Raw genomic sequence first — 18737 nt, forward strand, 5'->3', positions numbered from 1 at the left:
TTCCTTTTTTTCCCTTTTTCTCCCCAAAGCCCCAGTAGATAGTGTATGTCATAGTTGCACATCCTTCTAGTTGCTGTATGTGGGACGCCACCTCAGCATGGCCGGACAAGCAGTGCATCAGTGCACATCCGGGATCCGAACCCGGGCCGCCAGTAGCGGAGCGCACGCACTTCACCGCTAAGCCACAGGGCTGGCCCCTGATTGTCCTGTTTTTTAATTGTCTGTTTAAACTCCATTAATAGACTACAAGTTCCTCAACCATAAGAATCAACAGAGTGACTGGTATCCAGCAGGTGTTCAATAGATATTTGTTGTTGTTGAGTTTATATTGTTAAATGAGAGAAAGTGATAATTCTGGTAGAGAATGCTAACTAGTAGCAATAATAACTGTCTTCTCCTTTCTGAATATAGAGCTAAATTGTGTTCTGGTCAAGGAATGTGGACAGAGTATCATATACCACTTCCAGACCTGGCCTTACAATATCCCATAAGATCTTCCACGTTTTCCCTCTTCCATCTGCATGTAGGAAAGCAAAGAACTCCAAGGTGGGAAAGCCACACAAATGAAATAGCTTGTATCCCTAAGTCACTGCTTAGAGGAAAGTCATCCAGGAATATCGCTGACCAAGAATATCCACACTGGATTCCGTGCAAAGACAATTACTCCTTTCTTGTGCTAAGTCAATAAGATTTTAGGGTTGTTTTTAATAGCAACTAATGTAACTTACCCTAGCTAATACAATTTCACCTTGATTTCCCTTATGTCAGAATTATCAACCATAGGATTCCCCTTTTTCTTTTACTTTCTTGGTATACCTAGGAGATGGAAAGTACTGATCGAGGGTGAGGGTGGCCAATTCAGAGAAGAAATCTACCATATATGATGAAAGAAAGGCATTATAAATTGGAAAATCCAGGAAAAATTTAAAAGGCCAGCCAGAACTTGAAGAGGAATCAGACCTTGGGTTGTGGAGGAGAGAAAGACTGACAAACAAAATAGGCAGAACTATGAAACAGCTTCCCTTCTTACAATCACGAGAGAGAAAAACTGAAGAGCAAAGTAGCTGCTCTGACCAACAGAGCAAAGGCCTGGGTCAAGGCTGTAGAAATCGACTCCCAGTTGCCTTCCTGGTGGCTTGCTTACTTGATGGTAATGGTATTAATAAAGAAAAATCACAGGTAAATTAAGTCTACAGTAACTAGATCTAGTGGTCTCATTAGCTCTATCTTGGGAGAAGGTTTAGGGAGGACTATCCAAGGGCTCTGTATGATGTCATATGTATAAAAGGACAGATGTGAACCTGTGTGCTTATTCTGGGTATTGCTGCCCTTCTGCTTCTCCCACTGACTCTGACCACATCAGTTTTGCCAATTGTGGCATATTCCCTTTCTTCTAAAGTACTGGTTCTCAAAGCAAGTGGTACTATACCCAAGAGACATTGTAGAAATTTGTGGGGATATTTTTGGTGATCATAATGATTGAGGGGGACACAACTGGCATTTACAGGCCTAGGCCAGGAACATCAGACATCCTAGAATCCAAAATACAAAAATCTATCCTGTGTTCTGCATAATTTCAAATGATGTATCAGATAATCATGTAGTAAAAACTTTGTTTATAATTATCTGAGCCTCCATTTCCCAGGAATACAATAGCCATTTTAAAGGAGAGACAATTTTACTTTTTTGTTGTTGGAAACTTGTTCACTGTTTTGTAAAATCACATTACTAACAACAACATCATTCATAACATGAGTCTCTCTTTGAAGCTATCACATTCAGTGATCCTACTGATAAGTGTAAGATCTGAATTATTTCATTACGTCTTCTAGTGCAGCCTAGCCTGAGCATTTACACGTGAAATGTATGTTTCCTTTTATTTCCACTTTATATTATAGTTAAGACATTATATTGATTTGGGGGATTATATATGCAGGTAGGTTATAATTTATAGGAACTTCATTTTGGGAAAATAAAGGAACATTATAAAATACTCCTTGTAAAAAAGGTTTATAAACGTTGTAGGCTTTTTCTATAAGGAAATCAAGCAGTCCGATAGGAATGACCTACAAATACTGACATTTAGGAGTCTCTCCAGTGAAAGAAGCTGTTATTCTCTTATTATCCTGGAGTGAAATCCACCCATTATTGACGCCTGAGCATAGTGAAAAGCTTCCAGTTGGTTTTCAGTGCCTCATTCTTAAATATGAACAAAGATCAACAAGACTGTAGAAAATTTGTATCATGCAAAACAGACAAATAAAACAAATAACCATATCAAAAAACAAACACCCACAAAAAAGAGATTTAGAAAAAAAAATGTAGCAGGGAGCAAAAAACTTTTTTAAAAAACCAAAACTTTAAAATCTGCAGATCAAAAAAGACAGAACTATACCTATGAAACAAGAATGCTATTACAAGAAATAATCAGAGCACACAGAGCTTTCAGGAAATAAAAACGTGAAAATTTCAAGGAAAAATATGAAAAAAATCAATGGCATTGTTCAAGATTTTGTTTAAAAGTAGAACAGTTAAAAAAATAGATGGAAAAATACAGAGCAAAGATAAGAAAATGAAAGGATGAATTCTGAAAGTCTAACATCCAAGTAATAAAAAGCTCAGAAAGAAAGAACATTTTTATTCAATACTATCCTGTGGGTTCTATGCAAATCAATAAGACAAGAAGAAGAAATTAGGTTTAAGAGTTGGAAAGGAAGAGGCCAAACTGTCTTTTTGTGCAGAGAATACAATGACCTATACTCAAAGAGAGAAAGAGAGAGAGAAAAAGAAAGTGAGAGGGAAGGAAAGAGAGTGGGGAGGGGAGGGAGGAGGGAGAAACTATTTGAGTTTATTTTTAGAGTTCAGAGTTCAGTACAGCTGCTGGGAAACAAGATCAAAATACAAAAGTCAATAGCATTCTCATTAACCTATAATAATGAGTTGGAAATAGAAGAGGAAAAATATCCCCATTAACCCCCGTCCCCCCACATACACACACAAAACTATAAGGTAGCAAGAAGTAAATCTTACTAAAGGTGCATAAAATCTGTAAAAAAAAAAAAAATTAGAATATTCTATTAAAGAATATCAAAGGACACCTGAAAATGTCATGTTCATTGATAAGAAATCTTACCACTTTAACAATGTCAAGAGACCTTGCATGTTGCTTTCTTGGACTAGCCTGGACTAGCCTGGATGATGAGAGACACATGGCCCAGGCACCTCCACTGCCCCCTGACAGCCAACCATGTAAAAGCAGCAGAGCTGCCACCTGACTGGCAGCTGCATAAGGGAGCTTAGCTGAGACCAGAAGAACTGCCCAGCTGAATCCTATGAAGTTGCTAAGTCACAGAATCATGAGCTAAATAAATGGCTATTGTTTTAAGCCACTAAATTTTGGGGTGATTTGTTACACAGCAGAAGCTAACTGCTATATATGCCAAATTAGATATGAAATGTGCAGGTAAAAAGAAAGATATTCAGATATGCAAAGTTTCAACCTCCCATTGACCCTTTCTCAGAAGGGAATTCCTAAAATGTTGTGAAGGGGAGTTACAGAACAGTATCTGCTCAGCAGATCGGCCTGTACTAGGGCAGAAAGACCAACAGCTCTAGGAGGGATGTCCCCAAGGAAAAAAAAAATGGAACTAAGAGATTATCTGATGTGTGAGATCCTACCAAGAGGTTTATGTTTTTGTTGCAGAGTTCATAGATAGATTATTGATAAATATATAGAAAACTAGCAAACAAAAACAGAGAAAAAAGAGTTGTATAAGAAGAAGAATATAATCAGTGTAAAGTAGGTAGCATCCATGTGATTATCTATATACTCATAATAAAGTAAACACTGATTTAACTACAAAATGTGATACAGTCATCTTAGGATGACAATAAGAGTGTGTGTGTGTGTGTGTGTGTGCGCGCGCACGCATGTGCGTGCGTGTGTATATGTATGAGCCAAAATGGATACAAGAGCTAAATTCTCATAACTCATAATCTAAATATGAAACCTTAAAAAAGAGAAGTATAAACATTTCATTTATAAATGAGAAGATAAACAGGGTAGAGGGAGTTGAGAGCGGCTGGCTCTAGAAGCGGGAATAGGGGTGGGGAGGGGAAAGGCAGATGCTGCCCTTTTTCATTGTGAGCATTGCATTACTATCTGACTTTTTAAACTTAGTACTAGTATTATTTTGATGAAAAATAAAAATTAAATTTAAAATACCATGTCCTAACTTTTCCATAAGTTTAAATATTTTCAAAATATAAAACTGGGAGGAAAGAAAACACAAGTAAGCAAACAAAAATCTTGTACTTATATATACACATCATCTGCTTCATCACCTGCATCACTGTCCGGAAAGAGCCATAGGCCAGAAAAAAGTCAAAGCCCATTCTCTTGAGGCCCTGCTTAAGAGTCTGGGGCAGTCAAGGAGACGTGCAGCTCACGCTGCTTTCCAAGACCACACCATCACCCCGGAGTGTAAGCCCCCCCGGTAGGGTCAACACAATGAAAACAGATCCCACTGCAGAACTAGTGTTCATCTATCACGGGGGGCTAACTAACTAGTGTGTTCATTTAATCTGATGCTAATTTTCTTACTCTTACTTGAATAACTTCAGAATTAAAAATAGTGAAATTGGGAAGTTAGATGTATTCCAACTAAAGAAGTAAACAAATTTTTGACATATTTGGTTGAGAATTTTTTTTTTTTTTTAACTACTGTCTGACTTGTGCCTGTAACCACTAAGCAGGATGGAAATATAAGTTTGAATTTTTGGATTCACCTAAGAAGCACTCTACTCGACTATCAAACAAGTACTGTGCACTTCCAAAGTGGAAAGAACAGTGCGACAGACTAGGGAGACTACCCTCACATATACCTTATGTGGCAGATACCAGAAATTCATCACCAAATCCCTTCCTACTTGCCTGCTTACACTGATTGAAGTACTAAATACCTGTCTTTTTAGCCTCCTTTACAACAAGGAGACATAGGAATACAGTTCTGGACAGCGAACTATTGGCTGTTTACCAGAAGCTTCTGAGAAAACTTTCCTTCAAAGGATAGATAGTGTCACCATCCCTTCCTCTCATCTTCCTGCCCTGAAGATGGATATTATGCCTGGGAGCTATGACAGCTACCTTGCGATGATGAGGGATGTGAAAAAAGAACTTCAGTGATGTAAGCCCTGACATTAGTGGGCAGCTGAACTAATATCAACCTTTTAACCTCTTGTTATACAAGAAAAACAAATCCTCTATTTGCTTAAGCCATTATTAATTCTGTTCTGTTACTTATAGCTGAAAATATTCCTGATACAATTTATAAAAAATTTTAAGAAAATTTTTAAATGTTTTATATTTTAAACTGGTTTAATCCCATACTATTTTGTAAAAGACACGTTCCATTTTCCGAAAGCAAATCCTCTTACCTCATTCTTCCACAGGTGATACTGTAGTGCAAACACAGTAAAGTCTCTTGGAGCACAAAGAAACTTGCATTCTGAAGTGGAGCCATGAGAAGTATTTTTGACTTGTTCAAAGTTTTTATTAATCAATTCCAGAATCAAAGGATCAATAAGGAACACCGGTACATTTTGAGTGGATGTTAGCATAATAAATTTTTTGACTGCACGCTGTTTGAGAGGAAAAAAATTCCCTTAATTCTACTAAACCAGTACAACAATCTATCTTATTAAATTTTTATCCATTAATTTTATGAGAATATATAGAGTGTTTACTCAACAGATACCATCCTTATTATTGTGCTAAAAAACAAACTAATAAATAATACACAGTCCCTGCTCTTAAGAAATACACAGTCTACTGAGAAAGATGAACAAATATTTACAATATAAGGTAAAATATGCTACAGTAAAAATATATGCAACATATTATAAAGTAACAGTAAGCTACTGATTAACCATACATCAAAAAAGAAAATCTTCAAAGAGAAAATGGTATCAGAGATGACAACTTTAGGCTTGCAAATTATTCCCTTGGTATTAGCTAAATCTTTTCAAGCAAAAGTACGAGAAGAAATACCAGATCTGTCAGCTTTTAAAAATCAATCGTGTCAACCTTTTCAAAACCAAAAATCAATTTTATGTGCCACTTTTCTTCCTATTTGTAATACTGTTTAATAATTTTTCTAAGCAAAAGACTCAAACTAAAATACATTGTCTGTTTGACCATTCCCATATATAGTTTGATTTTCTAATAATATTGCAATATTTTTCAATACAATTCTGCAGGACAGTAAGTAGAGTCCTCTACCAAAAAAAAAAATTTTCAAAATTAGAGTGGAAACAAACTAAATTACACTTAGGAGTAAATAATACTTAAGAGTAGCAAAGATAAATAGAATAATTGGTATACATTATTGCTTAAAAGCCTACTTCAATGAAAGCAATTATGATTTCAAAGGGATGTATGTCCATCAAAAAGGTGCTTCATGGACTTAAGGATAAATTCTTATTCACAAAATCTGAAGGAACTTCAGAAAAACATATACAAATAATAAATAAATAGACAAGGATATCAAGAATTATAAAGATAGAAAAAAATGAGATAAAGCTAGGAATCAATCTCTCATTTGTTTTTAGTGTAGAGTATTATGCATACGCCAAGAATACAATAATCTCTGCTCTAGAGGGGTTTATTATCTCTTAGTGAGAGAGACAGCTAAGTAAAAAGTTAGTTAGAATAAATAACTTTATGCCAAAAAATTCTACAACTTTAGATGAAATGGACAAATTTTTAAAAAAATACAATTAACAAAACTATCACAAGTTGAAACAGGAAATCTGAATTGCCCTATACCTATTAACAAAATTGAATTTGTTATTAAAAAAAACAAAACAGCCTGCCCTCAAAACGACAACAATAAGAAAAAACTCCAGACTCAGATGGTTCATTACTGAATTCCATCAAAGATCTAAGGAAGAAATAATACCAATTCTACAAAAACTCTCTCAGAAAACTGAGGAGGAGGAAATCCTTCCTAACTCATTTTATGAGGCCAGTGTAATCCTAACAGCAAAACTTGACAGACATTACAAAAGAAGGACATTATAGACCACCAACCCTCATGAACATAGATGTAAAAACACTTAACAACATACTAGAAGATTAACGCCAGTAATTTAAAAAAAGTATTATGACCAAGTAGGGTTTATCCCAGGAAAGAAAGGTAGCATTTGAAAATCAAAGAAATTCATCATGTCAAAGAATAAAGGGGGAAAAATCTATGATAATTTCAATACAGAAAAAGTATTTGACAAAATTTAATACTTATTCATGATTAAAAACTCTCAGCAAACCAGGAATAGGATACTTCCTCAATTTGATTAAGAGTATGAACAAAAAATCTATTATTGAATTGTAGTTGTTTATTTATCCTTGATACCAGTCTTGTCAGATACATATTTTTTTTATTGTGGTAACACTGGTTTATAACATTATATAAATTTCAGGTGTACATCATCATATTTCGATTTCTGCATAGGTTACATCATGTTCACCACCCAAAAACTAATTACAATCTATCACCACACACATGTGCCTAATTATCCCTTTCACCATCCTCCCTCCCCCCTTCCCCTCTGGTAACCACAATCCAATCTCTGTCTCCATATGACTGTTTGTTGTTGTTTTTATCTTCTATTTATGAGTGAGATCATATGGTATTTGACTTTATCCCTCTGTCAGATACATATTTTGCAAATATTTTCTAGTCTACGGCATGTCTATTCATTTTCTTAATGGTGTCTTTTGATGAGCAATTGCTTTAAATTTTGAGAATCTAATAAATTTTTTTTCTTTTATGGTTATTGCTTTCTGTGCTTTACCCTAGGAGAATAAAAGAGAAAGAAATGGTTTTGGAAGATGAGATAGACACTAGTACATATAAGGTGCTTAATAAACGTTTGTTGAATGAATCTCTTTCAACTTGCTGTTAAATAGAAACATGATGAACACATTTATGGGTTCACTATAATTATTAATATAAATACAGATTAGGGCAGGGTCAAGGAGAGATTCTATAACTCACCTTCTAAATATGCCTTCCAGGTTGTTATCAATGCAATTGTCAATGCTCCTTGGAAACACATGTCCAATTGACTCTAAATCCAATTAATTCTAAATCAAGATGACTATTATGATCCGGCCTTCAGTAATTCATTTCATTTACAAGAGAGAAAAATGCCTTGTTGAAAACAGGATACGCTGAGACTGTAATGGCCTATTCACCTGTCAGTGTATTACAATTTTATCGGAACCTAAAAGGGCTCGGCAGGACTTGTTCTTAACAAAAGGCTAGTTCCTAATCATCATTTTCTTTTCTAAGTGTGCTCAAGTCATCTGTTTAATAACTCATTATGGAATTTTATCAGAGCTCAGTATCACACTTATTGATCAGATTTCACCTTTCATTCCTTCAAAAATATCAGAACAAAGTATTTTAGTACTTCTCCCTTTCCTATGATTTTTTTTTTAACTACTATAGTCTTTGTTTTTTGTTTTTTCGGGTTTTTTTTGTGAGGAAGATCAGCCCTGAGCTAACATCCATGCTAATCCTCCTCTTTTTGCTGAGGGAGACCTGCTCTGAGCTAACACTATTGCCAATCCTCCTTTTTTTTTTTTTTTTTTCCCCAAAGCCCCAGTAGATAGTTGTATGTCACAGCTGCACATCCTTCCAGCTGCTGTACGTGGGATGCGGCCTCAGCATGGCCAGAGAAGCAGTGCCTGGGTGCGCACCCGGGATCTGAACCCGGGTCGCCAGTAGCGGAGCACGCGAGCTTAACCGCTAAGCCACGGGGCCGGCCCCTCCCTTTCCTATGATTTTACAAATATTATAAAGATTGATTTTTAGTACCGTGAAATGTAATTAACAATTACATTGTTAATTGTTTTCTGAACAATTAATAATTTCAGAGAACTCACTGAATGTAGTAAGCTGCTCTTTCATCTTTTGCTCATTTACCTTGGAAGTAAACTCTTTTTAAAAAATTCTTTATTTTCTCCCACGTCAAGGGTCATTCCTTGAATGAAAAAGATGGGAACACTCTACTTTTCTCTGTTATTTTAAGCTTTAAATGATACACAAATTCCATTTTAAATATACCAGTGAATCTGTACCCGCACTGACTGCTTTATGTACCACAGGCTTCGAGAATGTTGTCAGAATGTTATCGGTTAATCCAGACAAAGTAAAGGCTTCTATCCCACTGAAGCTATTACAGCTTTAAAACTTTTTCTGAACATGCTCTTTCAGTGCACACATGAGGACTCTCAACAAATGGCAAATTTGAAAAGTTTACATTATTAATGTAAGTATCATCACATTTTAGAGTGTTAAAATTTGTGACAGAGCACTCCCATTACGTTCAGACGGGTGTATTTCCCAGCTGTTAAATAGTGAATTTCAAATCTCAAGAAATTATTTCACACACAGGACAATAAATCTGGTCCAAGTGTTATGTGTGTGTGTTTCTTAAGGGTGACAGAGCAGAGCTAGAGAGAAGTGCACAAAATGTGCCTTTTTATTGAATCCACTAGAGTCTTTATAATTGTGACTGGGGAGTACGAATTCCAAGTGTATCATACTTCCCTTTCCCCTCAGACTACCCTAAGTTCACAGAGTAAAACATCCACTATTTTTAATAAATTAAAGTTCACATTGATTCTTCTAGACTTCAGAGTTGAGGAGTCTGATAATAGGAAATCCCAGACTTTACCTTTTAAACAGTAGTTCAAATCCAATTGGTGTCAGTAATGACCTAAAATTATCACTACTTTATTGCTGCTTGGTGATTTGAAACCCCACTTCTAATCTAAAGCCTTTCATGTCTCTGGTTAAAGAGAAGCCGAAGATTGAAGGGCATCTACAAGAAGTATTTGGTCATATCCAAAATGTATACTAACAGAATAAATGTAATTTTTTATTAGTAACCTAGATTGTTTTTCCTTCGAAATTTAGTTAGAAAAGGGTAAAATATGTTTTATAAATGTGTAGGCTCTGAAGTTTATAAATCAAAACAGGGCTATATTGTATATATTGCTAGTTTCTCTTATGTTATAAAGGAAACATGTTGAACAGATTTTTATTCCTAATCATTATTTTCCCTTATTCACAGTTTAATTCTTTTTTGTGAGGAAGATGAGCCCTGAACTAACATTCGTTGCCAATCCTCCTCTTTTTGCTGAGGAATATTGGCCCTGGGCTAACATTCGTGCCCATCTTCCTCTACTTTATATGGGACACCGCCACAGCACGGCTTGATAAGCGGTGTGTAGGTCCACGCCTGGGATCCGAATCTGCAAACCCCGGGCCACAGAAGCGGAGCGCGCAAACTTAACTGCTACGCCACCAGGCTGGCCCCTCATAGTTCAATTCTTATTCACATATTTATTCATTTGGGGAAGCACCATAGGTCAGTGAATGAGGGTTTCTGAGGCAAACACTTAGAGTCTACTCAGACACTTATCAGCCAACTAATCTTAATCTTTCTAAGTGAATTGAGGATAACAACATTTACCAACTTAAAGTTTCCATAAGGACTAAATGAGACACTGCATGTAAAGCACGCAGCATAGGGCCTGCTCCTCTCCCTCTACCACCTACCTCCACCCTCTACCAAGGTAGCTATTACCATTGTCATCACTCAACATACACTTACTAAGCAATAAACAAATGAACTAAATGAACATGGCAATTGAGGAATTTCTCGCGTATTGTACATACCCACTGTATGCTATCAAATCCAATTCGGCTTCCTTTGGATTTTGATAAACCAGCTCCATTCTAGGAAGATAACAAAAGAACATTTTAGTAAATTCAAAGCCCAGCAAGCAACATTACATTTAGGGTAGGCATGAGATTCAAACTATATCATTGGCTCATAATCATCAAAAAGCATTATCCAAATATCTATTTTCATATAGTCATGAGCTAAGAATTCTACAATTATACAATATAACTACCCAAGATGGAAAACAGTGACAGAACGCAGTAAGTTAATTGAGTTATGGAACAGTAAGGTATATATACGGCCAACATCTCTGAACTAATTAATTTCCATCAACGAATAGTAAACTCTTTGCTATCTCTTTGGAATTAGGGTTAATCTATTTAGTTCCATATCCCTAACTTCAACTTTTCTCCACACACTGAGATAGTGTTTGCAGACCTTGGCAAAGTGATAAGAAAGTAAATAATATTTATTGAGCAGCTCCTAAGTATACTGTGTTTGACATTTCCACATATGAATTATGTATTCTCATCTATCCTGCATAACAATCCTACAAAGTAAGCATCATTATTTCTGCTTTGCAGACAGCTCCAGGGCCCACACTTTTCCTAACACATCATAATTTCAAACGTTGCGGGTTTTTTAAATAACATTTTTTAAATATTCAGGTCTAGGGGGCCGGCCTGGTGGTGCAAGCCGTTAAGCGCGCGCGCTCTGCTGCGGTGGCCCGGGGTTTGCCAGTTCAGATCCCCGGCGCGCACCGACACATTGCTTGTCGAGCCATGCTGTGGCGGCATCCCATATAAAATAGAGGAAGATGGGCACGGATGTTAGCTCAGGGCCAGTCCTCCTCAGAAAAAAGAGGAGGATTGGCATCAGATGTTAGCTCAGGGCTGATCTTCTTCACACACACACAAGAAATTCAGGTCTAGAGAATCAGCAGGAAGAAAGCATTATCAGTTTTCATCTGATAAGCTCCAAAATACATTCTTCCTCTTGTGTCTAGACCATCAGACATTCTTTCTCCTGATACTTTTGAAGTACTTTATAAGTTCATAAGGATACTATAATTGAATATGATTTTATTTATCAAACTCGAATGTAAACCTTAAAAGCACCAGAAAATGTGAGCTATTAACAGCTACGATCTTCTGAGTATCTACCATGTATCAGACACTACATTAGATGCATTACATATGTTATCTCAACCAGCAAAGTTGCTATCAGCCCCATTTAAAGAAATTGAGGCTCAAAGAAGTTAAGTGACTTGCTAAAAGCCAAACAACCAAATGAGGATTCAAACTCAGGACTATCTAGGCCCCAAACTCAGGAGCTACTGCTGTTGCTACTTCTATCAAATTATGAGTTCCCTGAGAGTAGGACCTGTGTTCTATTTATCTCTGTACTCCTGCAAAGTGCCCTGTATATAATAAATAATCAATAAATACAGACTGAATGAGCACACAGAATTATAATCACACTATCCTGTTAAGTGCAGTAAAAAACAATGAACAACTGAATATTCCCCAGAGGGTCCTAGAGACATGTCCTTTCATTTGTGGTGTGACCTGCAAGCCAATTACTTAAAAGCCCATAAAAAATGCTCATGAGGCCACCACACTACCAGAGTGTATTTCAAAGACCTGGTGGGCTGTTCTGGAATCTGAAGAGTCAACTCTACCCATCTATGGAATTTTAGCAGACCCAACAGATATAATATACTAATTCCTTATCTTCAGTGCTATCAGATAACTAGATTATTCAGACCTCATTTAGGGGATCATAGAAAGGCTGAACTTGTCTAACCAGCCAAGGCCAAAAGGGAATTCTGTGGTGAGGCCCCAGAAATGGACAAAAGTAGGCTTCCTTAATTCCAAGATAGCGAATACCTCTTCTTCCCTGACCAATGACAGATACTGGAGTACTCTCTCCTGAAGAGGCTGAAAACCTTTGCAGTCCTTCTCAACATTTACTACTGCAGGCATTTACTACTATTAGATGTGGGGTGGGGCAAATATAAAACCCATTTTTCATCCTTGCCCTGGCTCTAATACATAATCTCAAGTGTCTTTCTAAATCATCCTGAAGTTCAAGGACAACCTAGAATCATGGTTTTTATATTGATGATGCTGACTTATAATTTAGTACTGATCAAGGCTATTATTCTGTACTCTTCTGCTAACAAATCAAACAAATTTAACTGAAGTAGAAATCATTTTTATTTGTGTGAATTTTCTTTATTTATCTAAGAAAATCCCACAAAATGTTGTTCACTGAAAAAACAAGATATGCAGTTTAGATAAATCCATAAACAAAGTTTATAAAATTCTGGGTTCTCTTCCTACATCTGGAGAAACTATATCAGAATACTTCCCTGAAGTTTGAGTTCGAAAACATTGCATATAAGTGAGATCTTGAAACTTAATAAAAAGCCAAAAGTTTAAACATTTTCCTCAACAAAACTGAAAAAATTTTAAAAGTTGGTAGCTTCAGCATCTATTTGTTTAACTACCCCTACTATTTTTAAATAAAGCATTTTTTTTCTTGTTGGCATAGAGAAACTACTTGTATTCCTTACAGATAGTATCTTATCTTCACACTAATAACATACAGGAAGCATCTATACTTCCAAGGGTTTTTGAGGTAGACTCCCTTGGTTTAAATTCTATCGTCCCCACTTAGTAATTTTGTGACAATGAACAAATTAATAAATCTCTCCAAACCTCAGTTTTTTCTCTGGGAAAAGGGGGACAACAGGATCTACTCAATTTGTTTTTATTAGAATTAAATGTATGTAAAGTGCTTAGCATAATGCCTAGCCTATAAGCACACCAAAAAATGTTAGCTGCTCTGGCAAACACTGTAGGTAAGTTGACTGTCCAACACCCACTCCCAAACCCCTTCTCCTTTGCAATCTCTATTATAAAAGCTGGAAAAGCTAAATAACAAACAACAACAACACTAACAGTAAAACTTCTCTTTCCCAGATTCTTTTACAGATGGGAATCTGCTAGCTAATGTCACAAAAGTAGAAGCCCACTAGAATGTGCTGTTTCTTCTTCCAGCCTTGACTGTAGCACAAGGAAAACATCAAGGAAATTTTAAGAGGCTCTGGACTTAAAAGTATAAGACACAAATGATCCTTTATTTGTTTGAGCTAGTATTAGTCAGCCCCAAGCATCTCTATCTGATACAGATGCCATTACTATTGCTATTGTTGCTATTATTCCCACATTTGGAAAGGGTATAGGAAATCAGGCACACTACTTACCCCTATAAAAGGTAACTTTGCAACAGGTGATAAAATCTAAAACGTGCATACTAGACCCAGAAATTCTACTCTAGGACTTTATCCTAAGAAAATAATCAGGAAAAGGCTGAAGATGTCACACATTCACTGAATAAATAGCTAAGATAGCTGGTAACCTCAGTAGTTGTCAATTATTTTAAAAATAATATAGCCTGGAAGGAATGGAGCTGGGTATAACTGTCAGCCCTGCATGTTAGAAACTGGTTGATTTGCATAGGTAAGTTATCTACATCTCTGTTAAGAGTTTTGGTTTCCTCGACTGTAAAACGAGGTCTAGCGATCCCATGTAACAATGGTGCATAATAAACTTCCCCCAATCTTAAAGACTTACAAGCATTTATTTTCCCCCTCACAGAGCCGTGAGTCAGCTGGGCAGCTATGCTTTGGTCTGCTCCATACATCTCATTCAGGGCCCAGGCTGAAGGGGCAGCATCCACCCAGAGCATGTTCTTCTCCGGGCAGGTCAGGGCAGCACAAAGAGCGAGTCAAATTATAAGAGCCCATCTGAAGTCTCTGCAGATGTCCATAACATTTTACCAGCCAAACTAAGTCTTGTGGTGAAGCCCAACTACAGCAGGGAAGCATCCTCCCCTTTAGTGGGAGGGAGAGGGAAGTAACTATTTCTGAAGAATAGTTCTAACTATCAAATGAAGATTAAAAAACAAAAACAAAAAACATATTTTTCCCCAGGGTTGTTTTTAGGATTAAATCAAGCATGGAAGCATCTAGCACAGTTCTTAATAACGGTAGTTATTATAATAATAAACCCCAGTAGGAGTGTTGGGCAACCTTTCACAATTTAGGAATGCCTTCTCAACTTTGGACTTTCTCATCTGGACCACAGAAATATATTGTGTGATCTTCAGAAGCTATTAGTTTCCAAACCATTGTCTCTACACCTTTATACCTATAGATTTATAATAAAGGTAAGTTATACCCTTACACTTCCCTGATAGATACTAAATTAAAATATATATTGTACTAAAATAAACTAATTTTGATATTGTATCAAAGTTATTTATCATTGAGTTCTTTTAAATGAGGGATGATCTGTTTAGAAGAATAACAATTTTTACATAACTATATCAGAAAATTTCAATAGATTAAACATCAGTGAAACTCAGCACCTTTGACTTTCAGTGTATTATAATAACATTTAACAATTTTGAATTGCTTGCCCCACCCCACAAAAAAAGAATCTCAGTAAGAAATTTTTCTGTAAGGATTTGAAAAACTGTGATTAATTTTATGTACTGCAAAAGGGAAGTATGTTAGGAAAGTATACAGCTAAAATGAAGCCTCATGATGAGAAAAGAGAAAAAAATTACCTTTGCTGATAAATAGCGCTTGTAGTAGTACAATTGAAACAGCAGAAACGCAGAGCTTGTCAAAGTTAAAAGCGCCAAAATCACGTTCTTATTGATTCTACTCATCAGTCTGCGGTGCTCACGTGGTTGTCTTGTGAAAGGAACCCAGTCGGTTGCATCTTTTTGGATGAGCAGATAATCTTGTTTTCTGTGAACAAAAACGGTATTTCAAAAGAGACAAAACCCATTTTTAATTTTTCACCTCTAATAACCAACAACAGAACAAAGAAAAAGTTATCTAAAGTTCTACAGAACATTCTTTGATTTGGTAATTTCCTGTCCTAAAGAAATAACCAGGTATGAGACCAAAAATGAAAGAATAAAAATGTTTATCACGGCATTCTTCACACTCGCAAAAAACTGAAATATAAAGGGGATATTAATAAAAACTGACCAACAGAGATTTTTTCCCCCCGTTTCTGATTCAGTAGGTCTGGTGTGGGGTCTCTGAACTGGCATTTCTGACAAGTTCCCAGGCGATGCTGCTGCTGACCATACTCAGAACCGCCTCCATGGAAGAAAGCCAGAAAGTTTTTGGTCAAGGAACACCATCTGTATGATAGTTCTTTATTGTTTTTTGAAATTTTTTTTGGTGTGATCTAGGATGTGATGAGTTTTTATAAACACCCCATGTATGTTTTCTGTTTCTTGCAAGCGTAAATAAAGAATGCCATGATGAAAATTGTTGTTCTTTCATCTTTGGTCCCATCTCGCATTATTTCTTTAGGACAAGAAATTTAATATAGTTCTCCTTCTTCTTACCTCCTCTCCACTGTTTGATTTTGGTTAAACATATGGTAATTAGTTCTTCAAATGTTTATCCTTATTCCTTTAAATACACTAACACCTCTATTACCTGATGTCTGAACTTTATGTCTTTTGTTCTCCAGCTATAAAATAAGAAATTAGCAAATTTATATGACTGCCTGCCTTCTCTCTTCATTCAATCTTGACTTTTATTAGTTATTTCTACCATGTTATAGTTCTATTTTACTCTGTAACTACAAATCTCAGTTATTGTTGTCTTATTCCTACAATGTTCCCTGCCAATCCTTTTGCAGTATCATCTCTGTTCATCCACTGGATGGCTGATATTCATCTTCTCATAGTTTATCAAAAAGAACTTTGAGTACCATCTACCTTGAGTTCTTGGACTGTTCAAAAATGGTTGTCAATTGATAGTTTGGCTATGAGGTCACAATTTATTTCCCCGGACGACTTAGAGGCTTTGTACCATTGTCCTGTAATGCTAAATATTCCCTTGACAATATCTGATCCCCCCACTGCACTCCCCTATAGGTAAGATAATCTTTTTAATAGGATGAGCAAAGAATACATTCCTCACCTTTGACATCCAATTTTTTAAAAAAACTAGGTTATATAATGATGTTGATGACTGTGTATTGGTTTTTTCTCATTACGTGCCCTTTCAATCTATAGAATCAAGATTTCTTTTCTTTGTGGGAAGTTTTCTTAAGTTATATGTTTGCATATTTTTCTGTTCTAATGTTGAATCCTCTATTTCCAGAGCTACACTTAAGCATTTGTTTCATCTCCTTTCATTCCCATTTCACTTTGTTCAACTTTCAACAGTCTGTCATCATGTCCTTTACTGAGTTTTCAACCATGTTAATTCTCCTTTTATGCTTCCAATGTGGCCTTTTATTTCTCTGATTTTAGTTTTCTTTCTTGAGCTCTGTCAGATTATGATTCACCATATACTGTTCTCTTACTATTTCTTCCTGGTTCTTGGACCAATTAACTTTGTCTATGATTCTGAAGAAGTGATTATTTTGTTAAATTTGTTAGGTCAATATAGTTTTCTCATGGGTTCTTCGTCACTTGTTTTTCCTTGTTTCTTTTTTCCTTCTTCTTGTTGAATTTTTTGTAGATACTGTGCTCATTTCCTTTTTATTATTATTTATCTTTGAATGACGTGAACTCCACTCAGATCAGTATTTGCAAGAGGACTGTGGAAGGAAGAAACAAGGCTGTGTTCTGCACTAGAGGGTAGTCTCTCTGGAATACAAGAAAGCTCTTTAAGAAAGATTCTTTTGTGCATGTGCATGTGTGAGAAAGAGACAAAGAATGTGTGTCAAAACAAGTGAGAGAAAATTGTTTAGCCATTATTTCCTGCCTCACCAAGAGTGCTTCCTGCAAAGATGGCGTATCTGTGTGTTTACTCATGTGCTCGTCTTTTCCTGCTAGTTCATGCGGCCTAACAATCCAAGGAAGCTTCTGCTGCCATAGTTCCTATGTATCCTGATCCCACTGTAAACAGACCATCTATCTCTCATTGCTCTGCCAGCTCTATCTGAGACCTCTTTCTACCAGCACCCTCTTTTAATCTCTTCCTGCTTACATTTGACAACAATTTCTCAAACATTTCGATTTGGGGTTACAGGACATACAGTCTCACTGAAGATGTAATTACAACTCTGTCTCTCATTCTCGTTGTTTCAGGGTAATTTCAGACAGAAGAGGGCACAAATGTCTTTACTCAGCCATCTTAATCAGAAATCTTTTAAAATAATCCAAATGAGCTTCCAAAGCTGAAGCCTACATAAAGCAAACACTATAAGAAATATAAGTTCAACAAACTCAAGAGAAATGATATCAACAGTGATGTGACTAATCCACTTGATCTACAGATAATATACAAAGATAACTAAATAAATCACAATCATTTTCTATCTCCTAAAACTGAAAAGTAGCAACATAAAACAACATTGATGATGGTATTATTTTTTGCTGTCAGCTAAAACCTGCTAAAATAAAACACTCAAATACTCTGATAAGGGCAGCTCACAAGATAACAAGGAGAATACCCTTCATTTTTAATATTGAGGCTAAGTTTCTTCTCCTTGTATTAAGCAGTGCATCAACGTATCATATACTGATTCCTAGTGAAATCGAAAATAGCATTCAGTGTGCCATAGCTCAGCCTCTTCTACGTCTGAATTAATAAATGGGAAAGAAAGCATAAAATGCCTATATAAACCATTACAGAAACATAAAGTTGAAATTAATATCTTGTTCTCTCTTTGGATACGTCTCTAATCTACAATTAATGCTTACATGAAATAAACCTCCAAAATCAATCACTTAACTACGTTTTTATTATCAAAATGATATCCAATTAACTTTACTTCATTATTTTCTATAAATGCCAAGGCAATTCAATTGCAAAGGGAGGAATATTAGCATGTCAAAACATTCATTTTTGCTAGCACTATCTCTTCATTAGGAACATAGTTACCACTTTAAAACAAAGAATGGGATATTTAAAATAAGAGAGGCCA

At 36.0% G+C, this 18737-nt stretch overlaps 1 protein-coding gene across 5 annotated transcripts in view; it reads right to left on the reverse strand.

The window, feature by feature from the left end:
* Nucleotides 1-18056, reverse strand: part of FKTN (fukutin) — a 49148-nt gene extending 31092 nt beyond the window's left edge. For 4 of the 5 annotated variants that reach the window (XR_015548967.1, XM_087419354.1, XM_004423293.3 and 1 more), the window contains exons 1-4: nt 16781-18056; nt 15397-15583; nt 10752-10811; nt 5437-5640 (exon numbers count right to left, since the gene is read on the reverse strand). Coding sequence is in view for 4 of the 5 variants with exons in the window: in XM_087419354.1 (XP_087275480.1) it covers nt 5437-5640; nt 10752-10811; nt 15397-15501 (369 nt within the window). In the remaining variant the exon portion in view is untranslated. Of the gene's footprint in view, nt 1-5436; nt 5641-8057; nt 8131-10751; nt 10814-15396; nt 15584-16780 lie in introns of those variants that run through there. The other variant, XM_087419356.1, reaches the window with a different exon arrangement.
* Between the last annotated feature and the right edge of the window lie 681 nt (nt 18057-18737).

Source organism: Ceratotherium simum, chromosome 29, assembly GCF_057802395.1.
Source record: "Ceratotherium simum simum isolate JZ-2026a chromosome 29, ASM5780239v1, whole genome shotgun sequence".
Lineage (NCBI taxonomy): Eukaryota > Metazoa > Chordata > Mammalia > Perissodactyla > Rhinocerotidae > Ceratotherium > Ceratotherium simum.